This window comes from Tympanuchus pallidicinctus, unplaced genomic scaffold (assembly GCF_026119805.1).
Source record: "Tympanuchus pallidicinctus isolate F22 unplaced genomic scaffold, pur_lepc_1.0 scaffold28, whole genome shotgun sequence".
In the NCBI taxonomy this organism is placed as follows: Eukaryota; Metazoa; Chordata; class Aves; order Galliformes; family Phasianidae; genus Tympanuchus; species Tympanuchus pallidicinctus.
In genome coordinates, this window is record NW_026294745.1 from 5,473,951 (window position 1) to 5,496,089 (window position 22,139).

General features: G+C 47.3%; 1 protein-coding gene across 24 annotated transcripts in view; it reads left to right on the plus strand.

Annotated features, from left to right (window-relative positions):
- FBRSL1 (fibrosin like 1) overlaps nucleotides 1–22,139 on the plus strand; it is a 418,694-nt gene that overhangs the window by 90,656 nt on the left and 305,899 nt on the right. For all 24 annotated transcript variants that reach the window (XM_052691244.1, XM_052691235.1, XM_052691237.1 and 21 more), the window contains exon 2: nucleotides 16,585–16,785. In XM_052691244.1, the coding sequence (XP_052547204.1) occupies nucleotides 16,585–16,785 (201 nt within the window). The remainder of the gene's footprint in view (nucleotides 1–16,584; nucleotides 16,786–22,139) is intronic.

The window sequence follows — 22,139 nt, forward strand, 5'->3', positions numbered from 1 at the left end:
AGCAATGCAGGCAGCTGCGCGCGGGCCCTTGGACGCTTAAAATGAGCTCGAAGCTATTTGCTAATGGCGTGGCAGTTGGTAGCTGTATTTTTCTGAGATCTCCTGCAGTCAGCTGTGAAAGCCCCAGATATTTGATTCAGTATATTTTGAAGTCGAGTGGTTTTGTCCCAGCTTTATTATTTTGCTAATGCAGATATTTAATAGAAGCAGCACGAGAACTGAATTCTAAGCTATCTGACCAGAAGGTTTCAAAAGGGCAGGCAAGAAAGAACCAGCTTTCAGGAGGTATGTTTGTACTGGGTCCTTGGCATAGCACTATTTAACTTCTTTTAATCAGTGACCCAGGGGAAAAAAAAATAAAACCATTACTCAAAGTCCTCAGATAACGCACAGATTAGGTGGAGTGCAAGATAAGGAGCAGAACTGGAGTGACTGGGATTGCTTCATGAACGGTATGTTCTGATGCTTTAAAGCGCCCTGCACTAGGGACAAAGTGAGGGCCCTTCGTGTGCAGGGAGGAAATGGCAGAGGGACAGCTGTCCCCTGAGATAGGGCCTTTACCCTCAAAGGTGTCAAGATAGGTAGCCATCTGCATGGGAACCTAGCTGTGTCCAGGACTGAGCGTGTAATCCTTGAACACACAGCAAAGGAAATGCTCAGCAGGACTAAGGTGGTAACACAGCCCTCCGTTTGGCATTGGCACAAGTGTAAGACGAGTGCATACCTTGGTACCTGCCAGGGAGGCTGGTAAATTGGAGAGGCTTCAGAAAAGTGTCGTGAGAGCTGTTGGAGAAGGGGAAAATTGGTCTCGCAGGAAAGGGCTCCCGGTGCTCCGGTGGCTTTATCAGAGGAGGTGAGGGATGGCATGGTTACAATTTATAGCAGACTGCATAGGAGACAGAGAGGAGAAGGGAAGGGAGGGCTCTTCCTTCTGGCAGCCGAACTTGTAACTAGATCCAGTGGCTGGGAGGCCGCAGCGGTGATGTGTTTGAGCTAGAGATAAGCTACAGAACTTGACCAGGATGAATAATTAACTGCTGGAGCAGTTTATCATGGATTGCGATGACTCCGTCTCTGGATATCTCCAAATCAAACCTTTTTAAACAAGAGGCCGTGCTCCAGTCTGGGATTAATGCAGACAGCTCTGGTGCTCTGTGCTGCTTTGGTAGCACGTCTGCAATGAGGAGTTTGGAGCTGGCATATTTTTCTGTACATAAATAAATAAACAAAAATCCTCTGGAATTGAATTCTGTTCTTGTTGACTCTTGAGCAGCCAGTGCTTGGTGTCTGAATGCTGGAGTGCCTCCCTGGTTTTCTGCTTTGCTCTCAGAGATCTCGGAGCAGCTGAAACTTGCAGGTGCTGCTGCTGCTCTTGCTGGGGAAAGTGCATTTCTGTGGTTGGTTGTGCACCGAGGGGAAGTGGATCTCTTTCTGTCATGCTACTTTTCAAGAGTCAAAACCACCAGGGAAGCTGGGTTTGCTCTATTTTCTGGGCTGCTGCAGTTCCATTCTGTGAGCTGATGGATGCTCAGTAGGAGCTTTTGAAATGTGAGAGATGGAGACATTTAGCACCTTTGATGCATTGGTCCCTTTTGTTCGCCAAGAGGAAGGTTTGTATTGAAGCACAGGGATGTATTTGTACTGATGAGTTATCTGAGCCTTTGCTTCTCAGCTGCCTGGCTCCAGGTGGAGCGTTTCAGGGGAATACTGTGGTAACCGACATTAACGTTGTGGAGCTTGGTCATATAGGTGCATTAACACTGCTGGAGCTCTAAGCATGTATAGCTGCTGCTGCTTTGAGGCTTGTGCTTGTTTTGCTTATACGTTCCCGAGTGGGGTCATGACTCAAATTGAGCCAGCACTGCCGTTAATGCCGGAGCGAGCCTTCGGCAGGCTATTCTTAGCAGTCGGAGCTGTTGTTGAGAGCTCACGATTGCTAAAAATGCCTTGGAGTGATTTCACAGGCGATATTGTCTGTGGTGGAATTCGCGCACCAGCTGTCTGTCTTCAGGCCAGTTGATTGTGTTGACACGTCTTCCCTGCGATTTGTCATCCCTGACTCCGGCAGCGCTGCGGCTGTGACAGGCGTGCTATCAGTGTCTGATGGGAGAGTGAGCGAGCAGGGAAGTGACAGCAGCAGCCTTGCTGCTGACAGCTTGGGAATCACTGAGATCGCAGGGAGAGCTCTGGCCTGGGCCGATATTTGATTTTTCCTTTGCTACCCTGTCGCGTGGAGCGCGTCGCTGCTGCCAGCTTCCATGGGAAGTGTCTGTTCCAGGGCTGGGGCCATTTCTTGGGTGCTCAAAGCGGTGGTTACGCATTTCATTGGCCTTGGTGGCTCCCTCCAGGCAAGGCGTATTTCCTTGCAGGCAGCACTCCCCTGTCCTGAGGCCCTGGCTATTGAATGAGTCACACTTTTGAAAGATGCCGCACCATGAAACAAAGCTTAATGCTGGGATCGCTGGGAACTGTGACTCCGCTTTTGACTTTGCTACTAACTTAGAAATCCAACCATGCAGTTTTCCATGAGAACTGCTAAATGAAAAGCATGAGCTTTGTGTGCAAGGCGATAGAACTGTTCGAAGCGCGCTGAACCTGCTGAGCACAGAGAGCTGATGGTTGCTGCGCCCTCGCCGCCATTAACATCGCACCTATAAATGTCAAAATGCACCTTTAACTGTTTTCCAAGTGGCATTGCTAGTTTGGTTAGTGAAATCAAAGGCTGTTAACTCTTACCCAGGGATTTCAAGGTGTTCAAGTCCTGGGAGTGCAGAACCTTTGTGTTACGCAGCTGTGAGAGGAATCAGGGTTGCTGTGATTCAGCGACTTGAATTAATTTCAGGTTTTTGTAACAAATCCACCCATGAAAAGAAGTGCTACAAACGATTCCATTTGCTGACCTCCAGAGTGACCAGTTGCTATTGTCTCTTCAGTTATTATCTGAAGTATTCCACCAAAGTTTTGTGATGTTTTTCATACCTGGGTTTCAAATTAAGTGTAAAAATATGCAAGTAAGGCAAACAGGGAGCTGGTAGTGACTTATAATGCTGCAGTCTTTTTGCCTCCCGTGACCTCGATTCAAATCTTAGCCTAAAACTGAAGAGGAAATGAGTTTGGTTTTATAGTAATTCCTAGGGGATTTTTGTCCAGGTTACGGAGATGGTGTGTGGCTCATCTGGCAGTCAGGGACCTTCCTCAAGTGAAGGCTGAATTAGAGTTTGTGTTTTAATAAGGCTTACGGGGAAATCTGTCTGTCTGGATGAAGCTCTGACCAATTCTGGATTACTTGTCTTTATAAGCAGTAAGTTTGCCAGAAATTAAATAAAAATAAAGAGAGGGAGTGGGAGAGAAATTGAACTGTTGTTAGGGGCTGTAGTTATAATTTGCTGTGGAAGGAGTCAGTCTCTCATCACGGATCTGTCATGGTTCTTGGTGCAAACTTGCCTTTTGTACGTAGTATTGTATTTCTGCTCTTTAGCTCGTGAGTTTTGCCACATGAGAGAGCCTCTGTTCGGCCACAAAGGGATCTTTTTGTTTCCATATCAGTCCGAGCCAGACACTGAGCTGGCTGTCCCAGGGGTGCCGGGGCTGTAGCAGCAGCAGCGCAGATGCTGGCAGGTAGCTGGTGCTTCTCCTGCTCCACAAAATGTGTCTGCTGTCAGGTGCTGCTTGGGGATTTTTGTCCTGAGCTCTTGGAAGGCATTTCCAAGGAGAGTGTTTGGGTTGTGGCTGAAATAATTCGTACCAGAGAGCTTTTAGGACCAGCAACATTCACATCCAATGCTGCCTCACGCTGCAGAGGTGATGTTGGGGTGAGCCTTGGGGTCTGCTCCTTTCATCAGTACACCCCCTTTCCCTGCATAAGAGGTGCTGGAAAGAAGTTGCATTGGTACAAGTTTCTTATTCAAATACAAAGCCACTTCATGCAAGCTATCCCTGGTAAGAGCAACTGGAAACAAGTATATACATTCTACTGCAGTGTCCTTAAATATCCTCAGTGCTTGAGCGAAGGCGTATGAGTTTATTTAAGGAGTATGAGAGTTTGGATTTGGTGACCTTTTTCAGTCAGACTCTGATGGAGCTTCATCATTGCTTCTGAAAGAGATGATTTGACCTTTATCAGGAATTAAACCTAATTGACCCTGAAGAAGAGTCCTGAGAACCTACTTCTTTCAGAGTAATTATGAGCATGCAGAAAGAGATAGCAGCACCCTTTCTTTTTTTAATTGGAATAATGTACTTTACCCAAATATCTGCGGATTCTCACCATTATTAAAACAGGCTGAAGTGAAAGAAGATTCAAGTAGTTGCAAAAACACATTTTTCACCATAAACCAGTTTTTGTCTTCTATTGTCTTTACAGTTTAATTGCTTCCCAGTGGAAACCAGATGGGGGTAACCAGCATGTTTATTTACACAAATAAAGCATGCATGTAAAGGTAAAAGCAGTCTGTGGCACATCCACTGCTGTGCAGGACCATGCTTTGCAGCCAAAGATCCATTAGTTCCCCTATGACAAGGTTACAAGACTCCTACAGCAGTGAAATCCTGTTTCCTCTCAGTTTTCTAGACCCAGATATGAGGTAAAGCAGCTGCTTCTGCGAAGGCATTCTTGGGGGAGGAAAGTGAAATCCACACTGGGTACATTCAACCAAAGCAGATGATTTCCTCTTCCTCTGCTGCACACAGGCACTTTGCTTGCTTGGTTCAAGTCTGTAGCCCTTAATAAACCCTTGAGTTTTTGTGTGGTTAGCTTTAATTCACAGTTCTCCTTTTTTATTTGTATGTATTTCCTTCATCTCAGTAACCAACAAGCTGCATTAGTCCTTTCTGTGTACACAGGTTTATAGTCTGTTGCTGAAGCACTGTCCTTTGCTTCTAGGGATCAAATGGCAGAAGCACGCAGTGGGGCTTGGGACCCCCTTTCTCTTCAGACTGCACTGGGTTGTTCAGCGCAGGTTGATGCAGGGCTGTTCTCCTTTGGGTGTGGGATAAATCACACTCTGAGTACTTTCATGCTGTGTCTGAAAACTCTGCAGCTCAGTGTAACACTTTTAGCTTTGTAATGAAGGGTTACCCTTTTTTAACAGTGAAGAAACAAAGGCAGAGAGGCTTAGGGATGCAGATTGATGGGATTTTGCAGCAGCTGAATGTGATTTAACTGCGATCAATTTATAGTTTACAGTAATCCATCAGGTTATGAACCGCAGGGGCTGCGGGCTGGATAAGCTGTACTTGGAGCAGTAAATTGCAGCAGAAGGGCGGGAGGAGCGGCTGGTAGCTCAGTTGGCTGCTGTAAACTGACAGATCACAGATGCAGAGTGGTAAGGACACACCTCTGCATCATGCAGTGCTGAGGCTCACAGAGCTCCATGGGGAACACAGCCGGTACCGCAGCACCCAGAGCATCTGTGTGTGTGGCTGCTGCAGTGCCCCAGAAGCATGCACCCGTTTTCCTGCCAGTTTTGCCTCATCTCTCAGGAAGGCCTCTGCAGCAGCCAGCTCAAACTGAGGTCCCCAACCCCCCCTAGGGGGCTGCCAGCATCACCTGCACCGCTGCAGCCACTGCTGATGCTGCCCCCCGAGAGTCCTGCACTGCCACTTTGTGCCTCTCCAGTGCTGCTGCTCCTCAGATGTTGTACGTCCTGCCATTCTGCAGGTGCTTGTTCTGCCCGGAGCTTGGCAGGAGCTTTGGTGAGATAGCTCCTTGACAGTCCTGTAATTTCAATCTCATGTACTTCTAGATGCACTTTTGCTGGGAGCTGTGCTTCCACAGCACTCGCTAAATCGTTTGGAAAGACTACATATGCCTGAGGAACAAAATGCAGCAGGAAACGTCAGCAGCATGTCTAAATAAACATCTCTGTCTCTCTTACCAGAGCGTTTAGCAGCTCTGCTGGCAGATGTTTCTATAAAATGTTAAACACTGTGCTTCCCAAACCTCCAAAACGTCTGTAACCCTGTTGGTTGGGAAGGACAGCTGAGGGGAAGGTATGAGAGAACAGGAGTGCCCAGAAGGGCTGGTGGTTCTTCAGAAACTCCACATCAAACTGGGTCCTGGGAATTGCTGTCTCATTGATAACACCATTGTAAAATGCTGTTCTTACTGAGGTGTGCTGCTGTTGCTGCACAGAATTAAAATAGGCAGGAGGGGCTGCTTTACAGCAGGTTGGGCCTTGTGCTTGTCGTCGTGTGAGCTGAATTTATCAGGAGATCACACATGCAGCTGAGCCTGAGCAATGTGTGGCAGATATAATCTGCTATCTACCAACTTGTGGACGTGCAGGACTGGAATAGAACTTAGTGTTGTTTGTCCCCCGTATATGCCCCACATCTCTTAAAATGCTACTTGATTTCCTAATTATTTTTGTTTTGGTGTGCTGTGGGGCGAAGAGGCTTTGTCTGTGTTTTACAGTTCCCCTTCTCCCAGGTCAGTCCCAGCCATGCTGAAGGCACTCTGTGGCCTGAAGCAGGATGGGTCAATTAGCGCCTTAATTCTCATCAGAATCCATGTAACCCTTTGTTCGGGTCTTGGTGTAAGATTCCAAAGCTCCTGACTCCTTGAAGTTTGACCTATGAAGCGTAAGGCCATTTTTGTAAAAGCATGTTCCTCTGTGCTGTCTATAGTCACTTATTTATTTGTACATCTAAACTGTTGTAGTTCAGCAAAAAGAAAATTGTCATTTCTTTGTGGTTTGTAATAGAAATAATTGGGATTGGTACGTAATGAATGTCCAGAATTTTAACACGCACACAGTTTTCATGATGAGCTTGTAAGGGAACTGAAGACAAGGATAACAGGTTTTCCTGCTGGTGTCTTTGAGGAGATGTTCTAACTGTGCAGCCTGTAGCTCTGAGTCACCTTGCTTGGTGTCTTCAAAGATGTGTTCCAGCCTCCATGGCTCTGAAATTTTGACAGGTCAGGGAGGAGAAATTCCCTCTGTTCGTGTATTGAGAGTTCCTTGTGTTTCCCTTAGATTTCTGATGCAGCTCTTCAGTATGCCACAAGGCATAAAGCATTAACGGTGTGGGAGATGTAGGGCTGTGGGATCCAAATCAATGAGAGGACCTGGGGGGACGGAGAGCTGAGAGATCCCTCTGAACTCGTTTAATTAGGGAACTTTAGATTTCAAAAATCTAAATTACCAAAAATGCAGTCAGCCATGTGCTCACACTGAGGCAAGTTTCCTTGGCTGTTTACATAAGGCATTTGCTGTATCGGTGTCTTTAAATCTGAAGCAGGATGATTTGGGAAGCCTTCCATCAGATTCCTGGGGATGCTTTCCTCCCAAATGACAGCTATACATCTTAAGTCTTAATCCCCCCACCTTGACACAGCTGGGCTTTTGGTGTTGAATGGGCCTTCCCATTGGCTCTGTATTGTGGTCGTATCAAGCTAAACATGCCTTCCTTTGTCTTCTGGCTTTGGTGTGCTGACCTTTAGTGAGAAGACAAAGTAGATAGGTGGGTATGTTTTAAAATGCAATAACTGTTTTGTCAAGTTCTTCAGTGATCCCTGTTTTTTTTTTGAGTTGACATAAATTGAGTTAATGCTAGTTCTCTCTTTTCCACCCCATGACTCTCCATATCTCAGTGGGGTTAACATCTGAACAGAAGCAGATAGGTGAATGCAGAATGGGATGTTAGCTGCCCAATGAGACATCCCACTTGCTGTCCCTGACAGCTGGCTAGCCATGGTGTTACTGAGCTGTTCACATTTTCTTAATGCCAAATCATCAAACACTCTCCAGGTGCTAGAAACTGAATTTGAAGAGTCTGTGTCCTGCATCCTGGTAGCAGGAGAGGAGGAAGGAGTGGCCTGTGCCGTAGCTGAGAGGCCAAGCTTTAAGAAGCTGTAAGCCATGGAATAACATGTTGGTTTTGACTGCTGGGAGAGCGTCATGCAAGACTGAATGTAAAAACAGAGGTGGAAAAATCAGAGTTCTGAATGTAGGGATTGGCTTTTGAGCAGGAAAGGAAATGTGATATGCTCTGCTTCGACTCCACACCAGGAAAACCATTTTGTTTATTTTTGTGGCATTGGTGACGGTTTCTACAAACAAAATAAGTGTTTACCTGGCTCTCGTGTACAAGCAGCTCTCAGCCCGCGGTGCCCTGCAGTCACTTAACCTGGTGTCACTCGCAGGACGCAGAGCTGGAACGCCTGAACTGCTGTACTGATGTCATCACATCTGGCAGCCAGGAGCCTCTCCTGCCCCTGTGTGTCCAGGCATGCTGGCCAGATGGCACTGGCTTTGGGTGCCATCCAGAGCAGCGCCTCAGCAAGGCCAGGCTGTGTGTCAGCTTTCAGAAGCCAAGAAGAGCTGCCAGTTCCACTCTTTTCTGTCCAAGAAAACGTCTGATAGCTCCTCCAGCATTATTAAGCCCTTTGTGGTGTCAGAAGGAGGGTTCTGTCCTTTGGCTGTTGGTCCTCTTGGACCACGGTGTGCTCAAGACCTAGGACAAGTACGTTCTCCCCCAGAATTTACCAGAGGACTTACGGTTAGTTTGGGGCAAGTTGCTTTGCATTTGTTCATTCCTCATCCTGTAAAACGGGGGCACTGGGGTTAGCAGTTGCAACGGGAATTGGGCTTTGCTAATCAGCAGTGCTTGTGACGTGCTTCTGTGGCTCTTTTGTCTGGAAAGTTCTTTGTATCCTAACGCTGAGAGAGATGCGCTGCAGCTGTTAGTGTTAGCTGATCTTGTGAGCGCTGTAAAACAACTTTTTTAACCAGGTATCTGAGATATGGTCACACTGAGAATTGGTGTCAGAGCCCAGAAGAGAGTTCTGGAGATGTTCATGCTGCCATACCAGCCAGAGTTGTCGGGCAGTGTGTGTAACTCCAGCTGTGTCAGCTTTCCTGTTTATCTGCAGAAGGAGGAGGTTCTGGTGGAAGTGTCTGCTGGGATGTGACTAAGAGCTGTGGGACAGAGTAACGATGAGAAGCGCTGCTGCTGTGCTGGAATGTGTCTGGTTTCATCCATTCATCTCTTCTTCTCACGTGGGCAGGTTTTTAGTTCCTGTCAGAGGGCTGTGCCCACCTGGACGAGGAGATGCCGTGTGCCACATCTATGCTCCTGGCTCCATGGTGCTGCCATGGCAAAGGCTGGGCAGCTCGCGAGAGGCCGAGTGCCGCCGTCAGAACCATGAGTTGTGAGATGCACAGTGGCTGTCATCTAATTGGAATGGGTTGGCAGTGATGGAAGTTGCTGCTTCGTGTCACATTCGAATTCCCTGTTGCACTTCAAAGTGATGAGCTAGCATCAATTAGAAGCATTGCAGGGCTGGCCCTCTCTGCAGCTTCTGACTGGCAGGGCGTTGTTCAGGGACCTGCAAACCGGCCCTGGGTTCTGCTCTGAGGAAGCAGAAGTGCAGGCAGAGGTTTCTGGCTCTGAGAATGAAGCAATGGGCAAGAGCAGAGCTGGCTTAGCTGGAGCAGCAGCACATGTGCTGGGCACCCAGCGGTGCGGTGGTGGCCAGGTGCTGCTTTGTTTGCATGACTCACAAGTCAGTGGCGATGGCACAAGAGAGAGGAGCAGCTCGGCCATGTTAATAGAATAACCTTTCTGGCCTCTCTTTCTAAACTGTTGATCTCTTTATGAAAGGAGGATTTGTCTTGCTGTTCTAATAAGAGTTGTAAAATAATATATGTGTAATTAGAATTTAATAATGATTTGTCTGACTGGTTCTCCTGCGTAAGCTGGTTCAAGTGGTTGTGTAACCTTTGCATTGTGTTCATTATCTAATGTTGAAATAACAGCTGGAAGTTGAGAGACTGACATGCAGTTTTAAAATTACAGAGCTTGAAATTGCTGCTGTCTGTAAACATATGAAAATCTATTAATGACCTTTGAGCTCTGCGACTGAAAAATGTTTTGTAAGATAGAATACATCAGAATTGCCCGTTACTGTACTGCGCGTTTCCCTTTCCTCAGCGATTGCTTGGGATATAAATGAGCGCCCCGCTCCTGACACAGATATCGGAATATTTGAACTGTTCTCCGGAGCCCTGAGGATACATGGAAACATTTGGTTGCTGATTGTTTGTTCTAGCGAACCAGTTATAGATTAGCTGCCCACGGGCACGTGGTGCTCAGCCGCTCGGCGCAGGAGAACATCGCTGCTGGCCAGACTGACAGCTGCAGAGCCCTGCTGCAGAATGCACTTCTGCAGAGATGTGTTTGGGGAAGAGCGAGGATGGTGAGAGCAGCACAGATGCACGGTGCTGGACTTCCCATTAGTGTATGTGACATTTCAGCGAGGCATTTATTTCTCTCATGCTAGAAGTCGCCTCACTCAGAGATTTCCCATTAGGTTGAAGTGATGTACCACAGGCAGCTGTTTCTTGAGATGGCTGGCTTCTGTGTAGTTCTTATTGTTGGATCATTTATATTTCTTCTCATTTGTTTTCCAGCCAAAAGAAACTACCAGAGGACTAATTACTTAATATGCACTCTAGACCTCGTGGCAGCTGAACTGCAAATTGTTGCCTACCACTGAGGGCAACTGCAGCATTGGTAAAAATGCCTCTGGTGTCATAGTGTTTGAAGACGAATTAATTTCTCGTGTGGCACAGGGGATTCCTGATGTGGCTGCATTTTCTTCTGCAGACTCACCCGTACAGAGGAGCTGGCTAATATGCAGTTGTGAGCATTCATCTCCCTCAGTGCAGCGTGTTGGCTTTGTGCAAGCAGTGTCCAGCAGCAGTTCAGGCTGAGCTGCAGCCAGAGGTGCTCATTGCTCTGCTCTGCTGGGCACAGAGGGACGGCACCTGGGTGCAGCTGGAGGGGAGCAGTGCTGGCACTGCTGATGAGTGCTCAGCAAGTCCTGCTGCCCAGCTTTCTGATTTGCAGAAGATGAAATACCAAAATAGTTGTTATTTTAGTTTAATTTTAGAGAGCCAGAGTTTCATGTCTGTTATTGACAGATAGGTTGGAGGTACCTTTTACTCAGTGGTGACTTCTTGTGTTTTTTTCTGACTAGTTTAGCTGAAAATTGGTACTGGCAATGCGTCTAGCTTCTATACTAGTCTGTGCTGATAGATCCCTAATGCCTTTTCCCATGGCAGCTCAGTGATGGCTGCTGCAGTTGGGGTAACGCTGCCTTTCTGAAGGGCTTGAAATGAGTGATGAAAAACCACATTTGGGGTCAGCAAGGAGCGGCTGCCTCGAGTCCTGATTCTGTCACTCGGTGGGAGCGGCTGGAATTTGATACGGTGCCTGTTTCAGTAATCCAGGGAAAGGGGGAATTAATTCAGATTAAGTGTTTATGTGGTGCTCTTTAAACAAGCTTCTGGTTACTGCCTGGCAGCGGTGTGGCCCCAGCAGTGCCACTGAGTGTTCCCCAAAACACTGCACCTGCATCGCACGTCTGACCTTGCTGCTTGCTGGGTAGCTCTGGGAAGTTGGGAGCGATGTCCTCAATTGACTTTCTTTAAAACTGCAGAGGTGCTGCCATCCTAATGCTACCCTGCAAGGAAGATGCTCACCCAGGTGGCTGCAGTCTGCAGGAGCAGCACTTCCCCCTGCCATTGCTCTGCACTGTTCCCACTTGCAGTGCAGCTGCTATCAGCTGAACCTGGGTGCTGCCAGATAAGCATGAACTGTTTTCCAGATCTTTCACGTGCTGCACAAACCAGGCTGACCGAGCGGGCAGCCCTGGCTGAAAGCAGCTTCAGCCCAAACATGTCATGCGGTGTGTACTGGGCAGGCTGGCCTTGCGGTGCTTGCAGTGCTCCTGCAGGCTGGGCCCACAGAAAGCCTCATTTCATCCACCTGCAAATGGTGCCCCAGCTCCCCCTCCATCATTTAAGCTCCCTTGCTCTCTGACACACTTTCTACTGATGGTAATTCTGCGAGAGCTTGGCGGGCATTTACTGCCATCACCAGAGGAAATACTGATGGCTTAAAATGGGATCATTTCCTCTCTGATGGACAGCAAGCACCTGTGGGAGTTTTAATAGCTGTCTGTTAGCAGGTAGTGAGGAAGATGTGTGCAATTCTCTGCAGGGAAGCACCTGCAGGCTCCAGAGAGGGGATTGAAGGAAGGAGCAAGGCAGCAGCTTGCTTCCCAGGGAGCTGCCGAGTGGCAGAACGGTGCCAGTGCTTGATCTGTTCCCTGGGGGGAGATGCTGGAGGAAGGTTTTTACCAAAAATGCGGTCAGCCATGTGCTCACACTGAGGCAAGTTTCCTTGGCTGTTTACATAAGGCATTTGCTTTATGCCTTCTTTCTTTTACTGTCTCCTACATTACTGCTAAACACTGTTCTTCAAGAAAAAGAGAGACCAGAGCTCTGCAAAAGGACTGTGGGTTGAAATGCATTTCGAAGTAGAGTGGCACTGACATTCCCTCTTGCACTTTTTGGTGGCACTGCCTCAGGGTAATGTCTGCCCGAGGCAGCACTGCTTGGAGCCTGCCCAGCCTTGCAGCAAAGGGCTCTCTGTTCCCACAGGACAGCAGGGAGCAGTCAGTCACTGGGCAGTGCCTGCAGCTCGCTCTTTGGCTCTTTGCAGGTGACAGGAGTGCAGCCTCTGCTAATAAATTTGGCTGTTTCGATTACACTGAGTTTATTGGTTCACACGCTTTTATTTTAAAGTTAAATTGTGTATCATAAACCTGCGAACCGGTGGCAGCTTTGAATGTCTTAACATTTCCAAAGCTGTATTGTCAAAAAGCCGTCTTACTCCAGAGCTCAGTGCTTGACAGGGTCAGAGCAAGTGTGATGCATTTTAAAAAGCACGCCCCAAACTCATCTGCAATATGTCAGCTAGGAAAGGAGAATTGCAGTCTAAGGTTAAACAAGCAAGGATTTCATTTGCAGTCGTTTTAATTGATATTGATTGTATTGCTTGAATGTGGGGTCAAAGCAAGAGAGTTACTTCCAGCCAAGACTTTTTTTGCCTTTAAAAAAAAAAAAAAGCTTCAGTGGCACAGGTTGAAAGGCCTGGGGTTTGGGTTGTGCCTTAGTGAAGCTTGCGGGGGGCCAAGGGGCAGGAAAGTAAAACACATGAGTGTGTGCTGAGTTACAGGAACAGTGCAAGCTTCCCCCCTGCGAAAGCACTACTTGTGACTTCTGCCTTATCCCTGCAATCAGTGCCATTTCCATCAGCTTAGTGTTCCTCTGTGGCAGTGACCACTTCTTCCCATCCTACATCTCTGTTTTCTCCTTGTTCACTGCACTGCGTTTGCCTGTTGGCTGCTCCTCTTCTGTGCTGGTCCCAGAGTCATTTCTCTCTAAAGTTCATTTCTTTCCTTACTCTCTGATATACATCTCCAACATTATCTTTCCTTCTGAATTACTATCTCTTGTGTCACCTCTGTGTAATGAAACGGACACCAGGCATTTCATGGCAGAGGTCCTGGCTGCATCTGCACAGTGCTTTTTCTGCTCAGAAGACACAAGAGAATCAAGTCGGCACTGGCTTCTGTATTGCTGTTCTATAAACTGGATATAAGGTCAATAGGAATATTTAAAAATTAACCTAATTAAAAGAAAATCTGTTTCAGCTTGTCTCTGAGCCAGGATCACTCCCTGGGGTATTTGACAAAACCTCCTGCTAATTTCAGGATGAAGGTAATGTAAGGATAGGTGGTGCTCAGGTCCTCAGGGGCCTTCCTGCTGCACTTCTGCTGAGAGCAGGGAGAGGCAGAAGCGGAACAAGAGGGTCAATTTTAGGGATGGTACTTCCCTTCTATTTCCATTGCATGGAAGTGGGATGTTTTATGTTCTCCAGCTTAAGGAGTAAGTGCTGGAATGAGCAGCCTGTGAGAGAGGAGCTCTAGGCTGTTCCCCTGCTGGGAAATCAGCCCGTATAATCTTTTGAAATCAGCAGAGACAGTTTGGCAGCAGTGCAGTGTCACCACCAGCCCTTGGCTGCTGCTCTGAGCCGTGCAGTGTCCGACAGGCTCGGTTTTGCACTAGGGCTGCAGTCTGCCTGGTGCTGGAGGGCTGAAGCAAGCTGCTTTAGCAGTGCTAGGAGTTATTCTTGTCCTCTGCATCCCAGAGCAGCACGCTTGAGGTTTTTCTTCTGGCTGTGTGGTTTTGCATTTTTTGGGGGTCCTTGAAGTGCTCCTTCTCTGTGAAAGGCACTTAGGAGCCAGGCCTCCCCCTGTGCTCTCCTTGCTCCCCGTGAGCTGTGCGAGCTGGGAGGATTAGGGCACAGAGCAGTGGCACGCAGGGTGCCTGCAGCCAGAGGGCTCCCCGAGGGCTGCCGCCTGCTTCCTGATCAAATGGATGACATGGACACCACTGTGCAGAAATTGCTTGTGGTGGCATTTCAGGGGTAAGGATAACCTCATTCCAAACCCATGGCCGTGCACCTGCATTATTCATAGCGTTATTTATCGTCTGAGGCCTTGTGCACTGAGCGAAAACAGCCCTGCTGACACCCTCCCCACCTCCAGCAGCTGCCGGCTCTGTGTTCTGCATCCCCAGCAGAAGTGAAGTCCTGAGAGCCGCATCCTCTGCTGGAGTAGGGAGGAATAGAGCCATGGGGTAAGCTTGTCACAGGGCAGAGAACTTTGCCTGCTGCCTGTACGTGCTGTAGAGCCTGGGGAGCTTCCTGAGCTTCCCGGTCGCCAGGGCCTGGCTCTTCCTTCAGGTCTGCTTAGAAAGTTTTGGAGGTTTGAGGATACAAGTGCTGCTGTAAGGGAAGGCCCTGAGTGTGCTCACAGGATTAATTCTACTGGTAGCTCAGTGGTGAGGCAATGCTGCAGCTCAAAGAAAAATGGGGATAAAAAGCCAAGTGTTTAAGTAGCAATTTTGTATGTGTCAGGAAAGGGGAAAATGCATCTTTCTTGACTAGCTGTGTGGGAAAGTGAACGTCCTGAAACCTGCAGTGAACGTGCTGTGGGTGGCACAGAGGGAAGGTCCTCAGTAAGGCATTCCCAGGGCTCGGGTCCCCATGTGAAGCCAGGCAGAGCCTCAGTGCCATAATTCCTGGTGCCTTCAGGTGGTGGCATTCCCTTAGAGCCGCTCCTTTCCCCCGCACTGGTGCCCGTGTCCTCCCATGCAGCATCTCTGTGCTCACTGTCACACTGCAGCTGCAGCTGGCTTTGTCAAGAAACGCGTGCTTTTGGTGACTTCTGTTTCTAATGTTTTGCTGAGTATCAGTTAGCAGATGTCATTTCCATTGCACTAGTTTCTGATTAGTTACTAAAGCTTAGCATTTTGATTTCTGTCTCTGCTGCTTCCCAGCAAATAGGATGACGTGACCTTCTTTAAGTAGCATCAAACTGCTGCTGTAGAATGTTATCTCTGAGCTAGAAACCAAAGTGAGCAACTAAACACTAATTTGTATTCTTCATTTCGTCGTTCGCAGTGAATAATGCCAGATAATCCTTTTCTTTGCTCTTTCACTAGTTATGGATTTGGCAAGCTGAGCTGTATTGTTGTTCTGAGGCAGTGCTACTTATTTTAATTTGGGGGTGGAGGTGGGAGGTGATGTCTTTGTTTTTTTTGCAGTATGTAAGAGGAGCTTGGCAGCCCCACAGTGCATCTCTGTGCGGGGTCTGTGGGGATTCCATATTGCTCTTTCACAGCAGTGAAGCTGTGTGAGTTGTGCTGTGCGCTCCATTCATAAGGGATACAAATGCTGCTGATGTGACTGAGGCAGAAGTGAGGGACGAGGCATTTAGAAATATTTCTGTGGCTGAGGTTGGCATGTTTTAGTGTGGTTAGCAGTGCCTTTTGAGGTGTTCCCTAATCTGAAACAGTTAGGTTGCATAAAAATGTTAATTGGGCTAGAGAGTCATCAAAGTCTTCCAGAAAGCTTAATTTGATGCAGCAGTCAAGGCGTAGGGAAAAACGTAAGTGGCTGTAATGAACTACTGCCTCAGCCATTGGCTTCTTGTTTCTTGTGCTGTTTCCATACTGTGTGTTTGGAGGGAGGACGGGCCGTCGTGGCCAGGGTTGTGCTTTCAGTTCTCTAGGATGGCAGGGACAGCAGCAGGAATACCCTGGTCTGACCTCGCCTCCCAGCATTAGTCAGTGTGACGTGGCAGAGCAGCTCTCAGCTTGTGCCTAGCCGTACGCTGCGGTTCTGATTCATGGCAGGCACGGAACGCTTGGAGGTATTTGGCTACTGTGATTTGTGCAGATTTCATTGATCTCGGCTCTCTGATTGAACGCGTGTCGGCTTTCAAAGTGCGTTTCCCCATGTGAGTGCTGCTGTGAACCAGAGACCATCAGGCCCAAGGGGGGTCTGATGCGTTCCTTTCTGAGATCAGACAAAACAGTAGAACTCGGAACTCTGTTCAGATGAATGGAGTTAAATGCTTTTCTTCAGGATGCTGGTTTGTTTAGGTGCTGTTGACATATGGTTCCTGAATTAATCTGACGCAAACTCATTTTCATAACCAGTTCCAGCATCTCTGAAATTAGTCAAACACATAGCCTGGAGAGTGTTCATCTTAATCTAATCTAAAATTACTGTTTGCATTGTGCATGCCTAATTATTCATCTTAAGTCATCTCTGGAAAGAATGTGGTGTCTTGTCTGTGTTTTTATTTAATATTTATATTGCTGAATGCTTAAAAGTAGTCTTAAAGAATTAAGGGCTTACTGTATTCTTTTTCCTTTACAGAAGGACATGTCGCTAAAGCCTCAGGAGCGGAAAGAAAAATGGGAGAGGCATCCAGGCAAGAAACCTAGAGAATCTGAAAACTGTGTGTCTGCTGAGCCGAGTGAAAATGGCCACAATAACGATGCGGGGAGCTCAGAGAGAGAGGCAGAAAGAGGCAAAGAACGCGTGAAGAAGAAACTCCCGCTGAAGCTAACCAAGCAGGTAGGGGAGGTCTTCTCATCTGAAGTGACTGCGTGGCAGTGGTGGCCGCTGAGGTGCTGCCCCGTTCCTAGGCTGGGTGTTAATGTAACTGTGCTGCTGAAAATGTCTCATAAGATTGCTGGAAAGTGAGAATAGTCAGTGTTGCAGGCAGGTTTCATAAACTGAAATGGAAGACCAGGTATTCTGAGTAATGTGGGAAGGAAGGAGCAGAGCTCCCTTGTGTCCTTAGAGAAAATGCGTTAATTTGCACTGTGAGTTTGTGGCTCTCAGGCAGGTCACAGCCTCCTTTGGGTAGTCCTGCTTGTGAATGTGCTCCTGGAGTTGCAAACGTGGATGTCTCCACCTCATGTGTTAAGTTCATGTGCCCCCAAAGGAGTGTGCTGAGAAGGGAACATCCAAGTATTTCAGAAGTTGGAAATCAGTTTGGAGGAAGTTGTGCTTTAGGGAATCTTTGCGCCCTTCTAAAGTACGGTAGAGCATTAATTCCTTCAGAGTTGTGACGCTGGAGAGGATGATTCTAGTGGTGTCCATCAGGGCAGTTTGTAGCAGCCCAGGCAGCAGCAAAGGAGAGGCTCTGTGCTTAGCAGGCTGCTTAGTGCTTGCTGCTGCTCAGCATGGAGATCTGCTGGTGACTCAGTGCTCGTTCATCAGCTTGAAATGCACAAGGCACAGCAGCCATCATTTGTGAGCACCTTCCAGGTGTCCGTTAGCACAGTGCCGGGTGGTGGCTGGTGGGAAGATTGGTGTATTTGAACCTCCAGCTCTTGTTCCAAGCTGAAAAGTATACTATGACAAAAGAACTATTTTCAATTCTTCACGATGCAGTGAAGTGCACCTTCTGCTCCATGACACCAGTTCTGTAAGTGTGCCAAACAACAGAAGATGGAATTCACCATATTATTGGAAGTATTTTCCTTCCAAAGGCTTTCGATATTTTAGGATCTGAAAGGATCAATAAGGTCCTGTAACACAACCCTCGGTGTAACCTCTCCACCCTTGCAGTCATTTGTGCTTACATCACAAGATGCTCCTTCAGAAGGGCTCAGTGCGTTTTACATTAGGAGCTCTGTGGGTCTTCTTACAGCCCCACTCTTCTAGTAGCTCATTGTTCTCATTATATTCGAACTTCTTCATTTTAATTTAAAGAAAAATAATGGAAATAATTTACAGCAAATGACTTCTGTCCATATGTTACTACTTCTCTGCTTGGAAACAGGTAGCAAATCATGTGATCAGGCATTTCTAGTAAAATACTTGCCAGGTTTATTTTCTTTTTAACTCCCCAAAGTGGTACCAAATGTTTTGTTTTTATAATTGCCTCTGTATATATAACTGAAATAGATCAGGTTTCTTGTTTGCTCTTGCTAGTAGTCAAGTGATTGGGTTTCAGTTCCCCCCTCTAGTTACAGGTGCAATGGCTTTGTGCACAAATACACAGTCTGTGCAAATTAAAATTACTTTTTATAGGGGTAAATAGATGCTCAGTCTTTCAGTGAAACTAAAACGTGCAACTGAGATCCTTTCTTGACATCAAAACCTGGAAGTGGTAAGCCTGCATTTCCCCAGAAAGCATCTGATACAAAATATTTAGAAGCAATAATGCTTTATGGTATTCTTAACTGCTTCTTAGACTGGGGTTGCGATACTGTACTTCATTAGTTCCTCTGCTTTCTGCCTTGTGAAGCTATTGTGTCAAGTGTTTTTATTTATTTATGTGAAGAAGCCCCCACCGTGTCTGTCACCCCTTGCAAAGTGCAGATAAAGCTACTGCTGATCAGTGCTTGTTCCTGGAGGAACCCTTCAGATTGTCACGTGGATGCAGCTGGGTGTGAGTGTGGAGACCAGGAGCACTGCAGGAGGTCATTAGTTCTTGATTGCCTTCAAAATCTCTGCAGCGTGAAGGCCTGGCTTCAGTAAATGCTCCTCTGTGAAGGGTTAGGGTTGTTTCCTCCAGGCAAAGCTCACGCTGCAGCAAGTTCAGTGCAGCTTAGCTGTCTGTAGTAGATGTCTGGGGGCAGGGTCTTCCCGGAGTCGGGGTGAGCCAGCTCCTCACTGCTGCACGAGAGGAAAGGGCTGTTAGTATGGACAGCTTCTGCATGGAATACATAACTGAGGCTTGGTACTCGTGGCCACTAGGGATGTTGTGATGCTGCCTTTCCTACCTCTGGGGGCAGGAGGCTTTGGCACGCTGGCCAGGTTCCCGTTTCTGCAATTATATTCTGCAGCCTTAGTTGACCAAATATTTGGATGCTTTATATTTCTGCTCTGAGAAATGAGCACATTGCCATGGGTATGGCTGGCAGGTGATTCTTCTGGCTAGTGTTGGGCTGCTGTGGGTGGAGAGAGCAGGCGTTGGCTGCCTCATCCGCTGGTCCCTGAATTCATCTCGCTTTCATCCGTGGCTTAACCTTTTCTTTGGTCTCCTGGTGGTTTAAGTGTCGAACCCCCAAAAGAACAAGAAGTTTGCACAAAGACTATAAAATAAAACCTGTGATGATTCACTCAATAATACACTGCACATCTTTCAACAAGTCACACTTTGAATTCGTCTTTTGTTGCAAATGAAGCTTTTGAAAATAGCTCATATTATGCTAGCTGATATTGTTGTGGAATCCAGACAAGTTTTCAGGCCTGTAAGGCTGCTGGAAGTAGCAGCAACATCCAAGGTAGACAAACTAAGGTATTCTTAGTTCAAACTAATTATGCAAATGATATAGGGAACTTAAATGTATTTTAAATAACCACAGCTTCACACCTAGGATTCTGGCATTTCCTGCCAAACTGTCTAGACAAATTGGCTGTAATACAGAGTTTTCTGGAAGTTGGGGGTGATTTTTGCATCTCAGGGTTATTAAACATAGCTTTGTAACTAATTTGAAAAGCTTACTGTAATTAATGCTAATTATATTGAGACATTGCTTGGAAATTACTGATCAATTTGCAGCTTTCCTTATACTCTCATCACTTCTTTTCACAATTCAACAGAATTGTCATCCTTTCTGAGCAGCCTCTAATAAATCAAATTGGGCATTATAATTACAGCGCTCTGCTAATCCGTGTACAGAGGTGCAAAGTGGTAAGCTGCTTTGAGTGCCAGGTTGTCTGCTTTGTTTAGAAAATTAGATTAATACTTCACTCCTTCTGACAAAACATCCGGATTCCTGTTTGCTTCTGAATATTCGGTTCTCTGTACCTCAGGCTACAGGGAGAGAACTGCAGGAGCTGATCTGTCCTCCCAGCCTCCTGCTCAGCTGCACGTGGGAATCTCGTCCCCCTATTCCTGCTCCAGCCAAGCGGAGGGAACAGAGGGAGTTCCAAATAGCTGTATGTCTTTGGGGCAGATGTTGGGATTTGGATCTGTTCTCATCCTCTTTGCTTGGAAAGGTGCTGACTGCAGCTGCTGCCGTCTGACAGAAGGCAACCAAACCGCTCGAGCTGCGAGGTGGGGTCATATTTTCTGGTGTTATGCTGAGTTGCTCTTCCAGTTTTCAGAGAGCCATCCTGTGACTTCGTGCATCTTTCACTGAGCCTTAGCTGTGCGGTGTTGCTCTCTTCGGTGTTGAGTTCATGTTTGGAGTCGCTGATAGGTCTGCACATAGAACAGGGGTTTCTCCCCAAGTTCAGGACCTGTAGGCATTTTGTGTGCTGCCTGAAAGTGGGCTGGTCTCCTTCTGAACAGAGTCAGTGCTGGTGGGGAGGAGTTGCTGATGGTTCAAGTGAGCTGTGGTTAGTCAGCCTGGGAGCCTCACTGCGTACTGAACGTGTTTAGATGTTAAATGTGGTTGGAATAACACTCTGTTCTGCAAATAGTCATTTGTCATGAAGATGACTGTCTTACACCTCCTCCTTCCTTTTCTCACCCACTGTTTAGGTCACCCAGGATGAGAAGTGTCTCAAAGAAGCAGATGAGAACAGGGTTCTGTGGCACATATTTCATGCTTATAAATAGCTTGCTGGGCTGAGAGCATGGGAGGAAAGGGCACGCAGCTAATGCTGTCACGTTGCTTCGGAGGTGTGACATCTCTGTGATGTCCTAGGGGAAGGGAAAGCAGAGCTAATTCCTGTGTCTCATTCACTCCCCAGCCTTCGTCATTCTGCTGACTGTTATTGATGATTAATGTGTCATGTTGGACTGGAACCACTAAATGACATTAATGTGTTTGATTACCTACTTGCATGCTTTTTCTGTGGTGCTTATCAGCTCGTTATCTGACATTCGTTGATGAATATAACACCCCCAGAAGAACATTGTGTCGGGTTAGTGCTAATTGGAGCTTAAGGCTTGGTGCCAGGTCGTGTTCCATCCCAGGTTCCATGTCCAGGTGAAAGCAGCCAATCTTCGAACCAGTTGAGTACCTTTGGCCCCGCATTGTGTGGTGGTGTGGAAGGGCTATGGGACTCTCTTCCCAAGTCAGAGAGAAGCAGTCTGGAACTTGCTGGGCTAACAGGATGATCCCATTGGCATCATGCTGCTTGTGTTGATGGGCAATAGGAGCTTGTAGCTGCTTGATTTCTATTTGCATGTTTCCAGATGATGATAAACGGTAACTCTGGAATAATAACGTGTTTTTGAAAGCCTTGGTGGGCTGGAGGCAGTGTTTGTGGGAGTCTGGAGACCAAAAGGTGCACTTCTCAGCCCAGGCTCAGCAGCCAGGTAGGAGGAGTCCAAACACAGCCTCTGGGTCTGGAGAGGTGGGGGTTCCTGTCCCTCACGGCTCAGCGCAGTGCTCAGAAGCTGAATGCCGTCTGAAAGGGTCTAAATATAACAGTCTTACTCTCTTACCTGAAGTGTCTCAAGCTGTTAAAAGCAACCAATTCTAGAGAGCTAACTGGGGGGGAAAAAAACCTTGCCTTTCATGTGGGTTTGGGGGATTGGTTTGGTATGCGCTTGTTTGGTGCTTGCATTTCCCCACTTTTGAATGCTGAAATGATACAAACCGGTTTCTTTTTGTTTCTAATTGCTGTTACCCTTTTTGTTAGCAGGTATTATTTAAATGTTCTTTGAATCTAAACAACAAAGCGCAAGGGAAAAATAAAAAACAAAACAAAACACGTCCATTTTCTTTTAATCAGGAAAACGTTGCTTCATGCATTGCTTGAAAGTGGCCTCCATTTCTACTTTTGTAAGCACGAGACTTTGCAGTTAGAGCATACAAGCTCTGAAGCAGTTAGCTTTAAGCGTGTTTGTGTTGGCTGGGAGGTTGGGCTGGTGGGGCTCTGCTTCAGCCTCCGCCGGGCGCAGAGCAGGCTGCACGCCGTGCTCAGCAGTGCCCCAGCACCTGCTGCACCCCCGGCTCTCCGCTGACTTCAAAGCTCCTAATGAGGCTGCAGTGCCCGAGGCCTGCCTGGGGGGG